Genomic DNA, 20,671 nt, shown 5'->3' with positions numbered 1-20,671 from the left:
CTTGGGTTTCAAGAAATCAAGACAGGAAACAAATCAAATGTGGTTCAATCAGAGGCTACTGGTTTTCAAATATTAAGAGTAGACACATGGCATGGCATAATACATTTATTTGTAAAATCTGAACAGCCATCAACAACAAATTAAATACACCAAACCAGACAGAACAGATGATTCATAACGGTAACCGTGTAGAACGGGCCTAGTAAATGGTTGTCAAGGAGAAACTGATCTACATTGTAGACATTGCCATAGCTGGCCAGATCTAAATCAAAACGAGATGCTCTTCGTCGATGAGATGGTTGAGAGGAAACAGGATTCAGGGGTCCTCATCTCTTCAGTGTCGTCTCCTCTGGCCTCCTCTGACACCGCCTACAGGATGTGAGCAGAGGGCTGAGTTATAAACACTGCCGGTAGCCATGGAAACAAGGCAGACATGCTATAATCAGAAGTCAACAGGAATATTTGCTAAACGTCGGTCGAGTCAGCGTTGTGACGTTTTGTGTCACGCACGCTTCCCGACATTTGTGGATTTTAATACTATGTTTTAAATCAGCACCCATTTGACATTAGAAGGTAACATTTGCAGAATCCAAGGTCATAAATAAATGTATGGATCAGTGACAAAGACGGTGGATAGTGCAGATGAAAGGTACGTTCCCATCAGCGCGTTGACTTGGTCCTGGATGATGGCGTCCATGTCCCCCTCGCTCAGCTCTGGGCCCGTGGCGTCCAGGCCCCCGCCCTCCGTCAGGATGTCCATGGGCGCCTCGGCGATGGCCCTGATGCTCTGGTCCTCCAGGGCCAGGGCTGTGTCAAACTGCAGGGGAGAGGGGGGCCCCTGCATCCCGTCCCCTTCCACATCCAGGTCCTGGGGAGGGGAGGGGACGGGTCAGGCTGATGTCCAGACGGGAGGACGTAGGGCTGGGCGATTAATCTAATTTTGATCGCCATCCGAAAATTAACATAATCAATTTTTTTTTAATGATTTATAGAAAGGGCAGAACAGCTGGACACATATCTGTATATCATTTTAGATTTTGACCATTTTGTGTATTTTTTTAAGGCATAATTTCAAAGTTCTCAGTTACAACGGTTTTTTTTGGGAGACATGGTGAATAAATACATCATGTTTTCAAACTCAAAAATAATCGTTTGAATAATCGTGATTTCAATATTGACCAAAATAATCGTGATTATGATTTTTCCCATAATCGAGCAGCCCTAGGAGGACGCCTAGGAGGACGGTTTACACTCTCCGCTACGCTCAGCAACACGGCTGTCTGGGGCCCGGTTACACATGGCGTAGCACTATCCAGCAGGGCGTTCATTCAACCTCCGTGGACGCCAGCCGCCATCAAGTGTGCATAATGGGACGAGCTCCCTGAGTGGGGAACCTTTCCAGTCTCCAGAAATGATTGAAAAGAGAAACTTGATAGCAAACCCAATAAGCTGTATTGCTATTACGATGGGTTCAGCCTTACAGCATTGGTGCGTTAACATAAACATTGGCCCGTTTCATACTGGTCCTCAGGGGCGTCCTGGGATTGGTTGGCTTGCTCTGTGTGAATCTAAAGCGTCATCAGACCACCCTTTACCCGCATCTCCACCAATGGGACTGCTTTTCATCCGGTTAAATACCTAAGTCTTGGGCATGCACATATCGGTGGCAGATTTCCCGGAATATGGATCCCTGTTCCCATTCACACATTAACCCATACAGGAAATGTTCCGGGACATGGTTAAGCAGGGTCAGACTTAAAGGTAAGACTGCATGTGTGAAAGGTGCTTTGGTTACAAGTTAACAAATAGGTGAACTGTTAATCCAACAGCAACATCGAGTGTGACAGACAGTTGAAGATTGGACTACGTTGAAGAGTGCCTTGTATATAATAATGACGCTCATTACACTCGATTCTGATTACATTTGGCATAACCGCGATCTGATTGGCCGACGGATCCGTCGCTGCCCGGAAAGTTGAACAACTCTCAACTTTTTGGCGCAGGCCACAGAGCCGAAAGGACGGACAGACCCACAATGCATTTCGCGAGCACCCCATGCAAGGTCAATGAGATCCGTCGACGAACGGAGATAGTGTGAATGCACCATAACACCACCATGGACAGAGCTGATGGGAGTCACCTAGACTAACACCTCCATGGACAGAGCTGATGGGAGTCACCTAGACTAACACCTCCATGGACAGACAGAGCGGGGGTCACCTACATCACTGAACTCCAGGGGCAGGCTCTCCGTGGGCTGGAGCTCGGCAGCACTCAGGTACATGTCTCTGGCCGCAGGGGTGAGCTGCACCTGCGGGGGCGGCGCCTGCTCGGGCTGGTACATGGGGGGTGGGAGGGTCAGGTGGAGGGGGCAGCGCGGCTCCTCCGACTGGCCCATGTGCACCGTGCGGTTGCACGGGACCTCCTTCACGCCCGGACACAGCTTGAAGAGCACCTGGCTGCCGTCCTGATGGATGTCTGAGCCACTCGGTTAGGGACGAATGTTAACAATGGTGCAATAGGGTATAGAGAGGAATGTGTGCATTCAGGGAAACAACAAAAAGAGAAGCGTTATTCCGAGCGTGACATGGTTCCCCATCTAATTAGTTTACTGCATTACTTGTTTTCACAACGTGCTTAAAATGGTTAAGCGGTTAGGCATTGGACTGTGCACCAACAACTGAGTGCTTCTGAACAATGAGGTCCTGATGTTTTTTGTTTTTTACAGAAAGCATGAACTAAGCCTCCGCTTTAGCCTGTGTTCACATGGTAACACTGCTCGCTCTGTGTCATTATCCAGATTTCTCTTTATACCTCAGTACCAGGAACTGGACATTTGGTGCCCGTCTCAACAACGGAAAAATAGGTCATTCCTGTCCTCTAAATGGATAGAAAAAAAAATTACAAGGTCGGACAAAAGTTTTCAAATGAACATTTTTCAAAGAGCAAAGTCATACGGCCAGTTGAAGGGTAAAGCATGGAGAGATAGATGATGATTGCCTCAGACATCAGGTGATGTAGCCTGTAAAAGGGTGAAGGATGGAGACATAGGTGAACACGGCCTCATCCCCAGCTCCTTGGGCTACTTCAGTTGATACCAATAGGTGGGCTAGTCCTTCAACTTGTGGTCTGAGTTCTGTATACTGTATGTCTTGTTTGAGGCCCTGGTGAGAGAGGAGCTGACATGACACCAGCCACACACTGAGCGAGTGTCCTGAGACCAGATACCTGCTGTGGGGACAGTTTATAGGTGAACCGTGTGAACTGGCCTTTCGATGTGCAGTGCATGACGGCTGTCGACACCGCCATGCAACAGTGCTCTGAGCTGCTTAGTGTTTCTTCCAGCATGGCTGGGCAGGCCCCCCACGACTCTGGGGAAGCCCCCAGACCATCGGAAGGACTTCATGTAGGCGCCGTTTGAAACCAACCGCTACTGCAAGCGGCTGGCCTTGATCAACGCCAGTACAAATGTCCCCCCGGAGGGAGAGGCTAAAAGGCCTTTTGTATCTGAATATGGTGACATCCTCATTGAAGGGGAGAAATATTGATGGTGTTGTTTGCACAGTCAGAGTGAGTAGCCCATGCACAGCTGAGATAGGGCAGGATTCTCATTGATAGTATTCAGCTCCATTCACGCCCTTACATTATACTCTGCTGACCCACTCTGCCCCCGGTGCTCCAGCATGGTACAGCAGTATTATATTGATATCATTCTCGGAGTAGCGGGTAGATGAAGGATACGTGAAACGCAGTGCCGGGTCAGAGGCAGGCTGGGATTGGTACAGCGGGTCCCCTCCACGAAGGAGATGCACTTCTCGTACACCGTGATCGTGTTGTAGGGCTGCAAGGAAGGAAGGGCCAGTTCAGTCAAGGGACGGAATCCAAAAGACAACAGGACCCCACGAGACAGAAAGCCCACATACCCAGTTCAATTATTTACTCTGAGTTTCTGCTTCATGTTAGTGTCCTAAGACAGAACGAATACTTAAATATGACACGACACCACAGAGCTGCGGGTAAACGTGGCGTCTACAGACAGCGTCACCAGATTGGGACAGATATAGCGCCCAATCTGGCAACCCTCGCTGCAGGCAACACCGTCTACAGAGCCGGTCCTCGAGACGACCCCGTGTGGACTCTGGGCAGACCCAGGCCTCGCGCCTCCACCGGGCCGCAGACAGCCCCACGGGGCGCCCGAGGAGGGGCGGCAGAAGGAGGGGCGTCAGAAGGAGGGGCAGCAGACCTGGGGGGCGCCCTCCGTGGCGGCCTGCCTCCGCTCCCTCAGCTGCCGGTGCAGCAGCGCCTCCGTCCCGTAGCGCCGGCGGTAGCGGCGCAGCGCCTTCAGCTTCTTCAGGTTGTCCCGCTCCTTCAGGGACAGGCCCTCGGGGCCGGTGAGCAGGCTGCTCCCTGGGGAACACAGACCACAGTCGGGGGTCAGCCCTCCGCGGGTCACATGGTGCTGCAGATCGGGACCCTCTATGTGAGGCAGCCGTCAGCGGGTCACATGGTGCTGCAGATCGGGACCCTCTATGTGAGGCAGCCCTCCGCGGGTCACATGGCGGTGCAGTCAGACCACACCCAGAGATCACTCCGATCCCTGTCATCAGAGATCGAGCTGAAATAATGAGACTATTTTGAAGAAATGTAGTGTAGAGTGTATGCAGAGTCTGACCGATCGATAGGTGAATGGAAAGTGACTCTGATCTTGTTTTGACTTAACTCATCCAGTCAGAGTTTCATAAGCTGTACATAACGTTCATGGAGCATTGTCTTGAACAGAGCAATACATCATTAACAGAGTGGGAGAGCTGTGTGATAACAGCTGTACAGCAAAATAAGGTTTGAAAAGGATGCAAATTGTAATATCCGCAGCCAAAGGAAGTGGTACATGGAGCGGGCATGTGAAGCAGCCCCTCCGTCTCAATCAGTCTTACCTATGGACTCTACTCCTTCAGTCTGACCTATGGACTCTACTCCTTCAGTCTGACCTATGGACTCTACTCCTTCAGTCTGACCTATAGACTCTACTCCACCAGTCTTACCTATGGACTCTACTCCTTCAGTCTGACCTATGGACTCTACTCCACCAGTATTACCTATGGACTCTACTCCTTCAGTCTGACCTATGGACTCTACTCCACCAGTCTGACCTATGGACTCTACTCCACCAGTATTACCTATGGACTCTACTCCTTCAGTCTGACCTATAGACTCTACTCCACCAGTCTTACCTATGGACTCTACTCCTTCAGTATTACCTATGGACTCTACTCCACCAGTCTGACCTATGGACTCTACTCCTTCAGTCTCACCTATGGACTCTACTCCACCAGTCTTACCTATGGACTCTACTCCACCAGTCTTACCTATGGACTCTACTCCACCAGTCTTACCTATGGACTCTACTCCTTCAGTATTACCTATGGACTCGTGCTCCACCAGTCTTACCTATGGACTCTACTCCTTCAGTCTGACCTATAGACTCTACTCCACCAGTCTTACCTTTGGACTCTACTCCTTCAGTCTGACCTATGGACTCTACTCCACCAGTATTACCTATGGACTCTACTCCTTCAGTCTGACCTATAGACTCTACTCCACCAGTCTTACCTATGGACTCTACTCCTTCAGTCTGACCTATGGACTCTACTCCACCAGTATTACCTATGGACTCTACTCCTTCAGTATTACCTATGGACTCTACTCCACCAGTCTTACCTATGGACTCTACTCCTTCAGTCTGACCTATAGACTCTACTCCACCAGTCTTACCTATGGACTCTACTCCTTCAGTATTACCTATGGACTCTACTCCACCAGTCTGACCTATGGACTCTACTCCTTCAGTCTCACCTATGGACTCTACTCCACCAGTCTTACCTATGGACTCTACTCCACCAGTCTTACCTATGGACTCTACTCCACCAGTCTTACCTATGGACTCTACTCCTTCAGTATTACCTATGGACTCGTGCTCCACCAGTCTTACCTATGGACTCTACTCCTTCAGTCTGACCTATGGACTCTACTCCACCAGTCTTACCTATGGACTCTACTCCACCAGTCTTACCTATGGACTCTACTCCTTCAGTATTACCTATGGACTCTACTCCACCAGTCTGACCTATGGACTCTACTCCTTCAGTCTCACCTATGGACTCTACTCCACCAGTCTTACCTATGGACTCTACTCCACCAGTCTTACCTATGGACTCTACTCCACCAGTCTTACCTATGGACTCTACTCCACCAGTATTACCTATGGACTTGTGCTCCACCAGTCTTACCTATGGACTTGTGCTCCACCAGTCTTACCTATGGACTCTACTCCTTCAGTCTGACCTATGGACTCTACTCCACCAGTCTTACCTATGGACTCTACTCCACCAGTCTTACCTATGGACTCTACTCCACCAGTCTTACCTATGGACTCTACTCCACTAGTCTTACCTATGGACTCTACTCCTTCAGTCTTACCTATGGACTCTACTCCACCAGTCTTACCTATGGACTCTACTCCACCAGTCTTACCTATGGACTCTACTCCACCAGTCTTACCTATGGACTCGTGCTCCACCTTGCGGTTGTGCAGGTACCGTCTTTTCTTCTCCTTAAGCAGGTGCTGCAGGCGCTTGAACTGGTCGATGTAGAGCGACTGCAGCCGGATGAGCTTCTCCCGTGTGATCAGCGCCACCTCCTCCGCCGTGTATACCCCTGCGTGTCTGACACAGAAACCCCAAACGTTATGTTCAAGCTCATATCCAAAACAGATGCACTGGAGACATTTGGACTTCGGTCAGATTGCAGCTTGCTTTAAAAGTGAATAAATCAAGGATGGGTTCAGTGCTTTGAAAATCTATTTAGAATTGATTATATAACAAATACATGCCAGGGCCAAGCACTTTGAATCCTTCATCCTTCATTGGCCAAATCTGTTGATTCACTTGTTTAACAGATTGATTCTACACATGAACTTGGCGTGCCACAAGAGCCTTGGGAGGAGACATGTTTCTACATCCCAAGCTGAGAAAGGGACGCCAGGGGCCATGACAGGCAGCCTCTTCCACTCACAGCAGTAGAAGTTAGAGCTCTAAGAGGACCGCACATTCTGTGATGCTACCGATAGCTACAGAAGGACCCATGTAGAATAGATCTCTGTATCTGTAATCAATGCGTTTAAGCTTACTGACTAATAGGGGTGTGACGATACACTCAGCTCACGAGACGAGACGAGACACGATATTCGGTTCACGAGAACGAGACGAGACGAGATTTTTAGAAAACTACAATGACAAAATATATGACTGGACCAACAGACTTTTATTTAACCGAGTTGCACATGCATTTTGAAATGTTTTGTTATAACTCTTTACATGCATGAAATTGAAACTAAAACTAAAATTTATAAAAGTTGATGTAAAATAAATTAAATTCAATAATTCTCTTTTTTTCAAGTGCAAACAATATTATGTGCAAAACCAAATCAAAGTTCTACTCTGTCAATACAGAGTGCAAATAGTGCAAACAGAGTCTGACCAAGTATGTCACTGACAACTTGGTATTGTCCGTCTTATCAGTCACTGTACTGCCATTCATCATTTCCGCCGGGTACCCAAAATGCTGCCAAACAAATGATTTAAAAGTGGCGGGGGCATCTTTGACGGTAATACAGGTATTTTCCGACGTCATTCTGGACGTAGCAAAGGCGCATTACTGCCCCTACAGGCCACAAATAGAAGTTTGGATAGCTCACAAATCTCGCGAGACCGATTTTTAACCCGACGGGTAATATCGTCGAGTTTAATCTCGCGAGATCTCGTGGCACGAGATCTCGTCACACCCCTACTGACTAACAATCATTGTTTTTAGCGAACTACTGTATTTGAGTCTCAATGGATGTATTGTCAGTGAGCCCAGAGAGGGTTAGGGTTAGACCTGCAGCCTTCCCCCAGGGCTCTGGCCCATCTGGGTCTTGCTCTACTTTTCAGCTGCAGATACATTCAGGTTTTCCAAATAGCAAATGAGACACTTTGCAAGAGATAAGCAAGTTAAAGCCAAGTTTTATAATCTTAATTGACCCAATGTCTTTGTGTGAGAGGACCTGAGACCTACTTGAGAGGGTCTTCATGATCACTGTCTATGCTGTCTGCTTCACTGTCAGGGTCTCCTCTCCACGTCTGGTCCAGCACCAAGGGCACCGGCTCCTCCTCGCTCAGACTGTCCTCGTCTAGGACAGAGACCACAACATAAGGTACCGCTGGTGGGCAGGTCCTGGTGCTGGGGGAGAAATGGAGGCTTCCAGCAGCTCTGCTCTGTCATTCAGATATGCAACGTCCGAGTGCCCCGGAAAAGGCCCTCAGACACGACGACCAGAATGCCACCTGCAGTCAACAGAGTGGACCGTTCACGTCGTGTGTTTAAGAGAATGGCAAAAACATTGTATTTGACCACTTTTTTTCTCTAAATTGGGGACTTATTTCAGTAACAGTGAAAAATGGCATGGATCAATTCATAAGAGACGATCATTAAATACAAATACGTTTAAAACAAAATAAATGGGTTTTGGTTCTCTTTAACATGTATGACAAAGCGAATCGTTTCAAAGATTCTGAAAGTGAGACTTCCACTGCTTGATGCCCATCTTGCTACCAGTGATGTTGGTGCAAGGCCTGAAAATATTGAAAGCACTTCGGTCCAAATTTGACAATGATAAACATTCAGAAAACCTGGATGGAAAGAGGAACCAATTCAGAGTGAATGAAAGAACCAGTCTTCATGCAAAACTGCAGGAAATTCTGATGAATTTGTCCTTGGATCATGTGGTAAAGATGGGATGGGACGTGCTGAAAAGTCATTCACCGAGTTTGGTTTTGATGTTGAAATGGAATATATCCTGTGCTGAAAACGTCGATTGCATGAACTTTTGCCTTTGGGATCCATTTATACGTTTGAAGTGAACTTCTCAGCTTTGTCTCATCCAAACAAGCAGAAGAACAGGCTGAATATGGGGAGAAGCCTGATAACAGCTGCAGTCACACCGACCCTGGAACTATCAAAGCTAAACCATACTCTCCTTCACTCAAGTGACTAATTAAAAGGACTTCAAACTGCAACTGGGTGAGTCTAAAAATATTTTTTCTCTCTCAAATAACGTGTCAATAAGTGTAAATCAGTAGTGTTAGACACTAGAAGTTGAAGACGAGTTCCATAGAACAAATGGAGTAGATTCATCAATACGCACGAGTCAGGGTGTGCTAATGGCATGGCGGACAGCTCAAGGCGTACAAGACAGAATGGTTGTGAACCACTGCAATCATACATACACATAACATCCATGTTTTGGTACACACATTTGTTTTTTTTAGGTAGTTTCTCTGTACAATAAGTTAAAATAGGCCATTTCTATCAAGGGTTGGTATCCGAATCAAAACTGAAGCTAAACATGTTTTCAAAAGCAACTTATATTCCCCTGGCAGTTGGTTCCAATCTGCGACATCACCGCTAGTAGCTACGGGACTTTTAATTATCAATTAACAGATTTTTGTTGCCTGTTAGCCTATTAATATATGGATGGTGCGTCACTGAAGGGCCCAGTCCGGTTGCTATGAGCACTATTCAGGGTGACCCTGTAAAGCCTGGTCCGCGGTCTCGCTGCTCACCCAGGATGCGGCTAGCCTCGCTGCGGCCGTCCTCCAGGCTGCGGCCGCCCTCCAGGCCGTCTGAGCGGCTGTACCCACTGAGCTGGGCCAGCAGGGCCTCCGGGGAAGGCCCTGAAGAGCTCTTCCTGAGCTGAGCTCGGAGGGCCATGGCGTTTCTCCGGGCGTGCTCCGCGCAGAACGACACTCTGGGGAGAGGAAGAGGAGGAGGAGGCAGAGCGTTGGAAGCTGCAGTGTGGTGTAGGACAACACAGACGTATGTATCAGGTTGATTACCCCTTAGCGTCGGACCCCAGACAACCGGTAAACAACAGTATGGTGTGTAAATACCCAGCCTCGCATAAAAGTAGAACACAGAAGGTGTAGCTTTTGTTCGATATTAAACATCTTGAAATTCAAACAGTTTAGTGGATTATTCATGGGGAACATTTTTCCATAATGAAATATTGACTGAAACCCTCCATATATCAAGACCAAATGTGTATGTGTTCTTCTAGAATGTATACAATGGCCAGCTACACAATTATCCATTCATCCAATATGGCGTGGGAAATTATTTGGTTCTATTTGTCACAGATATTATTCAGTGAAGGTGTACTGCATTGTGACATTCTGGATCCTTTCGGGGAAAAAAACAGGAGGATACGGTACTGTTTGTGGGGGTTACACTTCTTCACGTAGCATCTACCCCTGACATCCATCTAACAACGTCCAACGTGAACTCGACCTAACCAACCCACCCGTCCACTGACCCAGCCTAACCAACCCACCCGTCCACTGACCCAGCCTAACCAACCCACCCGTCCACTGACCCAGCCTAACCAACCCACCCGTCCACTGACCCAGCCTAACCAACCCACCCGTCCACTGACCCAGCCTAACCAACCCACCCGTCCACTGACCCAGCCTAACCAACCCACCCGTCCACTGACCCAGCCTAACCAACCCACCCGTCCACTGACCCAGCCTAACCAACCCACCCGTCCACTGACCCAGCCTAACCAACCCACCCGTCCACTGACCCAGCCTAACCAACCCACCCGTCCACTGACCCAGCCTAACCAACCCACCCGTCCACTGACCCAGCCTAACCAACCCACCCGTCCACTGACCCAGCCTAACCAACCCACCCGTCCACTGACACAGCCTAACCAACCCACCCGTCCACTGACCCAGCCTAACCAACCCACCCGTCTTTCTTCTCCACCTTCGGGGCGGCGCCGGGGCAGCGCTTGCCGTTCTTTGTGGAGACGTAGCTGCATTGCTTGTAGGGGGCGCCCTTGTCCTCCAGCACATGTTTGATGCAGAACTCCAGGCCGTCCAGCCGGGGCTGGGAGCAGGGCCTCTGGGTGAAGGCGCAGGTCATGGGCTCCTGGGGGCGGGGCGGCTGGCTCACACGCCCGCGGCTCGACGGCAACACATGGATCCTTATCCTGTTCATTGCTAAGCTAGACCCTGTAACATAGTTCAACATTACTAATAGGCATAAACAGTAATCGTTTTTTAGCCAATTCCACTTAAGAGCACCAAAGCTGAATCATTTTGTTCTAAAAAGGTGTGCCTCGATAAAATAAACCTGTCAACATCATAGTTAAACAGTGGCTCAGCATCGCTCTTCATGTCAACATGGCCCTTTCAAAAAGACACGGCCTGAGGAAGGGCGGGGGTTAATGACTGCAGGGTGTCAACACAGTAGTTACCATGACTACACCTAGCAGCAGTTACCATGACTAGCTGGCTACTGAACACATCTCTGTCAACTGATAATGACCAACTGATCATTATTTCAGGTGGAGATGTGATCTTCCATATACGCTGTGTTCCAGCTTTATTCAATCTAACTTAAGTAGTAACCAAATTGAATATTTCACTTGCACAACAATCTCTATTTTGGCACCAAGATGATAGCCCTTGCAGTTGTCAAAATATACTACATTTACTTAGGGTATGTTATTTTCTGGAGAAAAACAGGCCGCGTGGTAGCGAATATCGTTATTATTCAAGGCATGTATCGAAGTTAGAGAATCCTGTACCTGGCTACTGAACACTAGGAGGAAGTTGTTTGATGATTATATTTGAATTCGTCTTCAGATCTTGACTGAAACTATATCTGAGGAGGACAAAGATGACATTAGAATGCGTCCGTAATGATAAGATGATCGATAAGGTGATCTGTGCTGATCAAGCCAACTGCCACTGGTCGGAGCCACGCCTCCTCCAGCGTCACCGCGCGCTGCTGGCCGCGGGGTCGCCATCTTTGTTTGGCAATCGCACTAGTTACTAATCAGCAATCTTTTCACGCAACGGATTATAACACGTTTGTGAAAGGGGAGCGCTACGTGGTGAACTGTGTTGATAATAAATAAGCTTTTTATTTTAATGCGCTCACGGAAACTGTTTATAATGAGTAAACGCCTTACCTTCAACGGAACCGCCCAACGCTGCGCTTCTCCACAGCACACTGCTGCGGCGCTTCAGACCGCTGCTGCAGCGGGGGGACAAGGCCCGCCCACCTCCGCCCTCATTGGTTGACCCTCTTACGCTCGCAACGTCATTTGAGTCATGCTCACGCCCAGGCACTGATAACTATTTGAGCACATCCTATTACAAAAAATGAACATGTAAGCAATTGTTAAATTCTTAAAGTATTTATTGACATAAGATTATATCAACCACATATCAAAAGGATCAGTGTACACAAACAATGTTTTAACTGAAACAAGATCTGTAAATTATTGAATTCGAAACCTGAGTGTAACTTAACATTTAACATTAGGATGTGACAAATATGGACCATGAATAAATACAAAGGTAGAGTTGTGAATTGCATTTCTGAGGCTGCATGACCGTGCGTATCTCCCTTAAAATTTCTGATTTCCGAAGTTTAATTTTCTTTAGTTAATATAAATCCTGATATAAAAACCTAGAAGTAACCATTTCCGAATATGATGCAACCTAGTGATATTTACATCTATTATAATATATATTCAGTTAGACTAACACTTTAAGCCCATTAATAAGCATTCTTACTGGGATAAATATTCAGTGCATTTTACATTTCTTATTGATCAACAGAGGATTGATTCCTGAGAAGAATATAATTCTCATCTGAGCATAGTTCTTACACCTCATGGGGATATTAAGAAAATGTGGCGTACAAGTCCTTAAGTTATGGAGAGGTACGCTCACTTGAACCAACTTTTTAAAACCTTTATGAAAGATAATCTACAGCAGGTATTGAGCAGGTATCAATGAAAATCATACAATCGTTTTATATACAAGTTCACACAACGTGATGATAGCCAATACTGTACCACCTTCCTAATGAGTACCCCTTCAGGTGTTCTGTACTAGAGGCGGTGCAGGAACAGATCCTCTCGGAGTCAGTCCGCAGCCTCTCAGCAGTGGCAGTCACAGGGTTTTTCAAAACATGTAGCATCACAAATGCGTACCTGGAAATCCTTGCCATAATTTATTGTATGGATACTCAACATTAATTGTGTACATTTGAGTTTACACAACACATATGGTCTGCATAATAGAAGACCGTAGTTAAAATAAAATAGTATGGCCCTCAAATAAACAAGACATGCACTCACCTATTCAACCTTTTAAACTGTGGATAGTGTCAGAACTGTTTACACATACACCTTGTTCAGAACATGATAAAACACAGCCATGACATATGCTGTCCGTAATGAGGACCATAGTTATTCCAAACAAGAAACGTTGACAAAAAAATTTAGCTTGTATATCCAAACTCAAAACTTGTACTTTAACTGAAGACTGAGCGGTGTTATGGCCTTCCTTTGTTTCTTGATGAATACTTGGCCCAACATGATAATTATGCTACCACTGTTTCAGGCAGCGTGCCCACTCTGTCCAGACAGGACACATGATGGGACTTCAGACTGGCAGTACCTTAGGCTATACACTGTAGACATGTTCAATGACCTGGACAACAAGTTTGGTACAAACATTTTTAGTGTGATTATTTCAGAATGAACAGTATTCATCTATTTAACAACCATTTAAAACAATGACTGCAAAACCTTTAAAAAAAATAATAACCAGGCTTCCTTAAAGGGACACTGTGTAAAAATTACTCCCATCTAGTGGTACAATTGTATGTTTGCATTCAAACTAATAGTGCTTGCTTGTTCAAAAACTACGGTGGGCAGTATGTGCCAAGAAGCTGTGTTATGACATCCAATACCACCTCATCGAGTCATTCGAGTGATGAGGTTCGTTATTTCAAACAAAATTCAAACTGCATTGAATCATTAGTGTAAGCTAATGATGTACGAGTAATTACTCTTCACGCAAGATAGTGAATTATTTCAGGCATCATTCACGCTGGCTCAGAGTGAAAACGCGTTTGCTTTTCCTGTACCACGTAGTGCTTTTTGTCCCTCTCGGCAGTTCATAGACCGGAAGAACATGGAAGCCTCCATGAAGCTTACCCGTCCTATGTAACTACATATTAATTATTCTTCGCTCAGGAGGATAAGTGAGATTTTGGGCAGAGATAATTTTACACCAATGAGGACTTATTTATGAATGAATACGTTGATGTGAGGTAATAAATGACTTAAAAAATTACACAGTATCCCTTTAAGTAAACTTAATTTTCCAACTTTTCTTATCAAAATGTAAAAATATTTTTTGTTTTACAATCTTTGTACAGGAGCATATGAAGTAATGCAGGTAATAAAAAAATAAAAAATAAAACAGGGATGGGGAAGAAATGCTATGGGAAGAGTAAAAAAAAAAAACGAAAAAAAAAAAAACAGCTACAGACATGCATTCAAGCCAATACATGAACACAACTCCTAAATGATAAAACTGAAAGCAGAGGCTTAGATATTTTATCAGGAGTATGTTTCTCTTGAATCGCATTCAATTAATAAATACTGTACTATAAAAACATATTTAAAAGAATCGCCAGCAAGACTTGAAGTAATACCTACACGATGCAATGCTTCATTTATAATTTCAAGGCGTCTGACTTCTTTTTTTACAGTGACGGCAAAAAAAGCCACATCCCACCATCACATTTCATTGGAGTTGAGGTCATACAAAATGTAACATCAAAAAATAGTATTTACACGTCTTCCCATAAATATCTTGTTCCTCAGAGTGTCTTAATTTTACCCCAATTTGGAGATTTTTTTTCACAAACTATCCTAAAGTATGTTACAAATTATAAAACAAGTAAATGTCATCCACCATAGGCTGAAAACAGCAACACATGATCACAAACATTTCAAAAGGAGAAAAGAATCCCCCGTGATGTACTACAAAGCAATATCATTGTGTAGGATATCAAGTACAGTATACGTCCTTGCACCCCCTGAAGTGTTTACTTGGGCAGCGGCGGCAGAGGGGGGGGCGGTTCTGAAGGAAGGGGCGGCGGCCGGGCGCTGTTGCCCCTGGAGTTAGCCGCGTAGCGAAAGTCCCCGTACTGGGGCCTGTAGTCAAACAGGGGCGGCTGCGCCGGCTGGACACCCTGAGCACTCAGCAGGGAGTTCAGCATCTCAAAGGTGTCCTGGTACTCGTTCGACTGGCCCCCGGTGGCGGCGCCGTGTCCGTTTGTGTCCGCCTTGTCTCCCTTGCTGTGGGGGTAGCTGCCCTGGGGGTGGGCCAGGCCCAGGGGCGTCAGGCTGTCCGGAGCGTGCCCCAGAGCGTGCGCCGAGGTGGAAGACAGCGCCGCCAGCTGGTAGGCGTTGCGCGAGGACTTGCTCATCTTAGGGGCGGGGTGCGGCGCTGGGGGATCCTGGGGGTGGGTCCTCTTCCGAGAGGCCGAGGACGAGCTCAGCCGGGACGAGTCGCTGGGGATCTTTTTGCTGCCGCCGCCCACGGCGGCCCCGGCGCTGGAGGAGTGTTTGTGGGAGGACGTGGAGGAGAGCGGGGCACTGCCAGAGGAGGAATGGTGGTGGTGGTGGTGGTGGTGGTGATGGTGGTGATTTGAGCGTTCCCTGTGCTTGTCCCGGCTCTTCCCCTCCTCCCCTGAACTCCCTCTCTGTTTCTCCGGCATCCGGATCCTCACTTTAATGTCCGGGTCCTGACTGCGGCCGCTGCTGCCGCTGTGCCCGCCACCCGCCACCCCACCCAGGGGCAGCCTCATCTTCAGGGAGCTGCGCTCGTGCCGGTCCTTCTCAAGGGGGATTTTGAGGATGATGGGCGAAGGGTTATTTACATCAGAGGAGGAAGAGGAGCTCGAGTGAGAGCTGGGCTGCTGTTGATGGTGCTGGTGCTGCTGGTGCTGGTGCTGCTGCTGCTGCTGCTGCTTGTCTTTCCTGGGATGCTGCTGCTGACCAATGAGGGCTTGGGCCGCGTTGGCATAGTCCCGCTTCACGCTGGCCTCCATGTTCTCAAGCTTCCTCTTCTGGGCAGCCAGCACGTCCGCGTTCTTGGCGCGGTACTCGCTGAGCGACACCTTGGCCGGGGCGTGCACCTCGTGGTTGGGCTGTGGCGGCTCCTCAGAGCCGGGCTTCATGTCGGGGTGCCAGTGCTGGGCACTGCCCATCTCCACGCCGTCTCCGAGGGAGGAGGAGGGGCCCGAGAGGCTCATGAGCCCGGCCAGGGTGGTCTCGGAGGAGGCCATGGAGATCATGCTCATCATGGCGTCCGTGGGGTCCCCATCGTCCTGGGCTTTAGACTTTCCTTTTGCCGTCTGACCCCCGGCCTGGAGCAAAGCATGTACGCGTGCATTACTGCCCCGATACATCTTTATACATGACCCAAACCACAGTTCACCCACTTTTGCGACTTACTTTCCAGTTACGAATCCGTTTTAATCGGCTGGGCGTCTTTTCCAAGATCTGCAGAAACTCATTTGTCAGTTCTGAAAGAAGAAAAAAAGAAAAGGTCAGAATGATCTGTGAAGCAGTGAGACTTCTCCCAGGGCTGATCGACTGTTACCGCTCGTCTCCCAACACCTACCGTCCAGCAGCTCCAGCGTCACAGTGGGCTCCACGTACTCCCACCAGTGCTTGCTGTCTGTAGAGACTGGGATCTCCCAGTTGGACCATTTGCAGGCCAGATGGATGCACACGCAGGCGACGATGGGCGGGCTGTACTGCAGGCAGAAGGTGGTCAGGTGCAGACTACACACCGCATCGGGGTCCCGGGGGGGGGGGGGGGGGGGGGGTCGCATCACACACAGAACACAAGAAGACAAAAGGAGACATCATCAGTGGTGGACCAGGGACACATAGATAGGACTTTCGCAAATACATTATCGATACCAATGTTCAGCCCTCCTTAACAAATTACAGGCCCTTAGAGAAGAGGTTCCCAGAGAACCGAGGTCCTACCTGTTAGTGGCCATGAAGTAGGAGGTCTGGGCCAGGTCCTTACTCGCTGGAATGATAAAACCAGAGAGGCATGCTGACATATTCAAACGGATTAGTCTTTCATTTCAGTGAGGGGAATGTCATCTTGCGTATGTTGATGCTTACCTCTAACGAGCTGAGTACACTTGACAACGTGCGTATGAGGGTGATCAATGGTGATCTCAAAAGCTGAAAGCAAGGAAAGACAAAAAAAAAAAGCATCTGATCAATACAGGTTCCCAGACGCTCTAGACACTCTTGCTGTGTAAGACCCGATTGACTGCTGCGTGTTAAATGGAGAAAAAAAAAACGTCATGATCTCCTCAGGTGGTGACCTGGCCAGAAATATGAAGCGTCAGCATGGACTTTGTGTGTTACGGTTTGGCGTTTAATTGTTTATCCCCATTGGTTGACCTAGGGTTGCGTCAACTGAATCTGGTAGAGATGTGAAAGCACTTTTACAAATCATATTAATATGTTAAATGAATATAGACAAACATGATCTGCCCGGCCTCTGTCTATTGGGAAGAATACAGAAAGGTTAACACTAGAAGTAGTAAAGACCGTTACCAAGATGAAGCATGTTATCACCGCGTACAAAAAAAACTGTTTAAAATTGATAAATATATGGATGGGCATTTATATATTTCTCAGATCAGTGAGCTGCAAGATTCAGTCTTTGATAACATCGTCTGCCCTTTATTGAACATTTCGAGTAATATGGAGCTCAGCCAACCAGTACTTTGAGCTACTCACTGCAGTGCCCATTACTTGCCTCTGCTAAAAATAAAAGAAAAAAGCTTTAATGGAAACTAGGTATCCAAAGTAGTCCTAGCAAGACATTGCTTCAATGCACAGGTAAACGTAATCTTCTTTACCAATTCCATGGTTGGAAAATGTTAACCGTTTTGAAGACGGTACTTCTTTTTGAAGAATTGTAAAGCAAGCTTTACAATTCATTATGCCTACACAAAGTTGAAACAAGCATCGATAGATTTTTGAGTGCCTTTGTATTACTAAACAAATGATGCCCATTCCTATATAAAAACACCAATAAAAAAAATATATAAATGCCAATACAGAAGTTTATAAAAGGACATAATAGTAGCATAGGTAAAGGGTGGGATGACTGAACAGACATCTCGTACTCATGAGTACATGAATGGTCTTTCCAGTGCTGGCAACTGCATGTTAATGTTCTGTGAACGAGATCATATGTATTATTTCAGCCCTTTAAGCACATCTCTAGCTTTTGGGAGAGGGGTTATCAGGGGACCCAAGTCTTCAATCCCAACTTACCCAAGGTCTGGAGTATAATGCTCTCCAGAATGACCAGGTCTTGGGCTTGTTGCAGGTAAGCCTGAGGTTAGAGGACAGGCAGGTTACTTACTGTAGTACCACTCTCTTAACTCGCTCTCGCCTCATCTCTCATCCGGCATCCTGCTTAACAGTGCTACCCTTTATGGGAGCAATGGGCTGAAAACATTCAGTATCCCCATTGTTTAAAATAGCAAATCAGTCACACAAACAAGCAGACTCCCCCAAAATGTCTGTGAAGGTTAGAGTAAGGAACAGGAAATGCGAAAAGCCAAAACAAGCAAAAATTGGCTTGATATTACATATCATCCATTCTAGAAAGAGAAAAGTTATGGTGAGTATTGTTGTATAAATTTAAGATCCAATTAAAGCCAAAAGCTCTAAATACAGATCCAACCGTTGGCCATCGGAATGTGCCATCATTAAGACTATCGCTGAACGCTCCGCTTCAGGATTAAATAACGTAGACTTCGGTAACATCCTTCAAAGTAATTTCTTGAAGGAAAAATAACCCATTTCCTGTTCTGTACTTTCAAATACTTACGTCACTGCGTACGTCTGGTGATGGATCCTGGGGGTTCAGGCAGGCATGCGTCACCTTGATAACATGCTCCAATTTTCGGGGCTGCTCTTCCACCTTGGCAGCCAGGAACAGTGTGGCTGGAGCTATGACCTGATGGCCAAGTGAAACGGTAGGAAATTACAAGGTACAATTAAACATCTGCTTAAAGGGAGTACCGGTCATGCAGTAAACACTGAAAAGATTAAATAAACAATATCTATAACTTTACTTACATTTCTGTGAAATCTGGTGAAAGACTGCACCATGTAGAATCGGTGCATGTACACAATGGCAGTATTTATAGTAAGCTGTGAGCTGTCAACATTTTATTAAGGGCAATAGATGCACGTTTATGATTCTGTTTAATTCGCATGATCGGCCACATATAAGCAAGCAAGAATAATGACTTGTTTACAATGTTACGGATGTCTACAATTAATGACACTTTAACCACGCTTGTAAACAACATGAGATCCGTGCACATACAGCCCAAGCCTGGCTGCAGAACCAGCTTCCCAAGGTTGTTTATGTGGACTTTAAATAGTATTGTGACTCACTCAACACTTAATTTGTCCAAGAGCAACATAAAACTGCTGCTGTTGTTTGCAGTCATACAAGTTCAGTAGTTTGACATTGCTTTTGCGACAGGAAACAAGGAGGTACCACTGAGGTCCCACGGAGGTCTTTAAGACCCGCCTTGAACGGAGGCCCTGGACTCCATTAGGTGAGCTGAGGGCCTCTCGGTTTAGCTTGCTAACCTGGAGCAACACACAACCTCCCCAGCCTCACTTTGACCCATCATACACCATCAACCGTCCGTCTAATAGTTATCTAACCGCACCCACCGCCGACTTTAACCCCACATTAGCGGTACCTCCACCCAGACCGGTCTCTCGGCAGGCTAACGGGCTAGCCGCTCTCCTCTGGACAAAAGATACACGTTGAGCCTCTGTCCCATGTCCTGCAGAAGGTTCGCGGCCTGTTGTCTGTAGGACAGCTCCTTGTCACAGTCCAGGCCTGCTCGCCGAGAGGGGCTGTTTTCGATCTGTTGCCGGGTGAAGTACCATTTGTTATTGTTGCTTGCAGGAGGAGATGGAAACGAAGCCGCCATTACTAAGGAGAACGATGTTTTAAAACGGGCTGCGTCACAGGAACCTACGTCAGAGCCTGGTCTATATAAGGATCCTGCGCTTCAATCCCCCGCCGCATGCGGCCACCCCTTTTTTTTATCAGAATCAGAATACTTTTATTACATCTTATACAATTAAAAATATAAATATGTAACAGCATAGATCACAATAATAAGTAAAAGTAAGTAATACAAATAGAAACTAAAACAGTGGTAATAAGTAATGATAAGTTATGAGTAGTAAAGTGTAAACTTGTGTAAATTGTGAGTGTAAAGTGTTCTAGTGGTAGTTGTACCAGCCACGGTTGATTCTAGTGCAAAAATGCTGTGCAAATTACAGAAGAATATGTATTTTTAGAATCTGTTGTGTGCATGGGGTTGGTTGATTCCAAGCCTCACTGCTTGGGGGGAATAACTGTTGGTCATCCTCTGGGTATCCTCTCCCGCTTCAACTACATCAGCACGTCTGCCATGGGGTCCGAAGGTCCAACATTAGTTATTTAGCAAGCCCTTCACCTTTGCTACTTGTCCTTTTAATGTATTAATTGAGGTCTCCATTAACATACAAACACTCAATATTGACAAGTTATATTTTCTGTAAGCTACCCCTATTGGTTGATGAATAATTCTTAAATTATGGATGCAAATCCATGATTGGAAATATGAAACA

General features: G+C 46.7%; 2 protein-coding genes across 8 annotated transcripts; both read right to left on the bottom strand.

The window, feature by feature from the left end:
* Window positions 1-89: 89 nt before the first annotated feature.
* On the bottom strand, window positions 90-12,191 carry kansl2 (KAT8 regulatory NSL complex subunit 2). 3 transcript variants are annotated; one of them, XM_060055749.1, is made up of 11 exons: window positions 12,077-12,167; window positions 11,690-11,766; window positions 10,847-11,111; window positions 9,660-9,844; window positions 8,113-8,227; window positions 6,559-6,722; window positions 4,244-4,407; window positions 3,742-3,841; window positions 2,225-2,478; window positions 659-868; window positions 90-370 (listed from the first exon to the last, which is right to left on the bottom strand). In XM_060055749.1, the coding sequence occupies exons 3-11, from the start codon at window positions 11,095-11,097 to the stop codon at window positions 335-337; spliced, it is 1,479 nt and encodes a 492-aa protein (XP_059911732.1). In that variant the 5' UTR covers window positions 11,098-11,111; window positions 11,690-11,766; window positions 12,077-12,167; the 3' UTR covers window positions 90-334. The 3 variants fall into 3 exon arrangements, with proteins under 3 accessions (XP_059911732.1, XP_059911713.1, XP_059911723.1); XM_060055730.1 differs by having other exon boundaries at window positions 90-868; XM_060055740.1 differs by lacking the exon at window positions 11,690-11,766 and having other exon boundaries at window positions 90-868; window positions 12,077-12,191.
* A 914-nt stretch (window positions 12,192-13,105) lies between these two features.
* On the bottom strand, window positions 13,106-20,028 carry ccnt1 (cyclin T1). Of its 5 annotated transcripts, none has more exons than XM_060055553.1 (9): window positions 19,811-20,028; window positions 19,106-19,187; window positions 18,855-18,983; window positions 18,293-18,353; window positions 17,120-17,182; window positions 16,976-17,048; window positions 16,602-16,765; window positions 16,433-16,503; window positions 13,106-16,344 (listed from the first exon to the last, which is right to left on the bottom strand). In XM_060055553.1, exons 1-9 carry the CDS (start codon window positions 19,981-19,983, stop codon window positions 15,019-15,021), a joined length of 2,142 nt encoding a protein of 713 aa, XP_059911536.1. In that variant the 5' UTR covers window positions 19,984-20,028; the 3' UTR covers window positions 13,106-15,018. The 5 variants fall into 5 exon arrangements, with proteins under 5 accessions (XP_059911536.1, XP_059911544.1, XP_059911552.1 ...); XM_060055561.1 differs by having other exon boundaries at window positions 16,976-17,021; XM_060055569.1 differs by lacking the exons at window positions 18,293-18,353; window positions 19,106-19,187; window positions 19,811-20,028.
* Window positions 20,029-20,671: the final 643 nt, after the last annotated feature.

This window comes from Gadus macrocephalus, chromosome 1 (genome assembly GCF_031168955.1).
Source record: "Gadus macrocephalus chromosome 1, ASM3116895v1".
In the NCBI taxonomy this organism is placed as follows: Eukaryota; Metazoa; Chordata; class Actinopteri; order Gadiformes; family Gadidae; genus Gadus; species Gadus macrocephalus.
The sequence above is the reverse complement of the archived record's forward strand: the minus strand, read 5'-3'. Positions and strand labels throughout refer to the sequence as shown.

Excerpts from the sequence above, each read along its gene's own strand:
- kansl2 (XM_060055740.1), bottom strand. The coding sequence starts at position 11,097 with ATGAACAGGATAAGGATCCATGTGTTGCCGTCGAGCCGCGGGCGTGTG. Across the intron at positions 3,842-4,243 it reads CCACGGAGGGCGCCCCCCAG|CCCTACAACACGATCACGGT; the intron begins GTCTGCTGCCCC and ends CCTTCCTTGCAG. Across the intron at positions 2,479-3,741 it reads GACCCGGCACTGCGTTTCAC|ACATCCATCAGGACGGCAGC; the intron begins GTATCCTTCATC and ends CGAGTGGCTCAG.
- ccnt1 (XM_060055553.1), bottom strand. The coding sequence starts at position 19,983 with ATGGCGGCTTCGTTTCCATCTCCTCCTGCAAGCAACAATAACAAATGG. Across the intron at positions 18,984-19,105 it reads TCACCAGATTTCACAGAAAT|GTCATAGCTCCAGCCACACT; the intron begins GTAAGTAAAGTT and ends CTTGGCCATCAG. Across the intron at positions 16,766-16,975 it reads TACTTCATGGCCACTAACAG|TCTGCACCTGACCACCTTCT; the intron begins GTAGGACCTCGG and ends TGCGGTGTGTAG.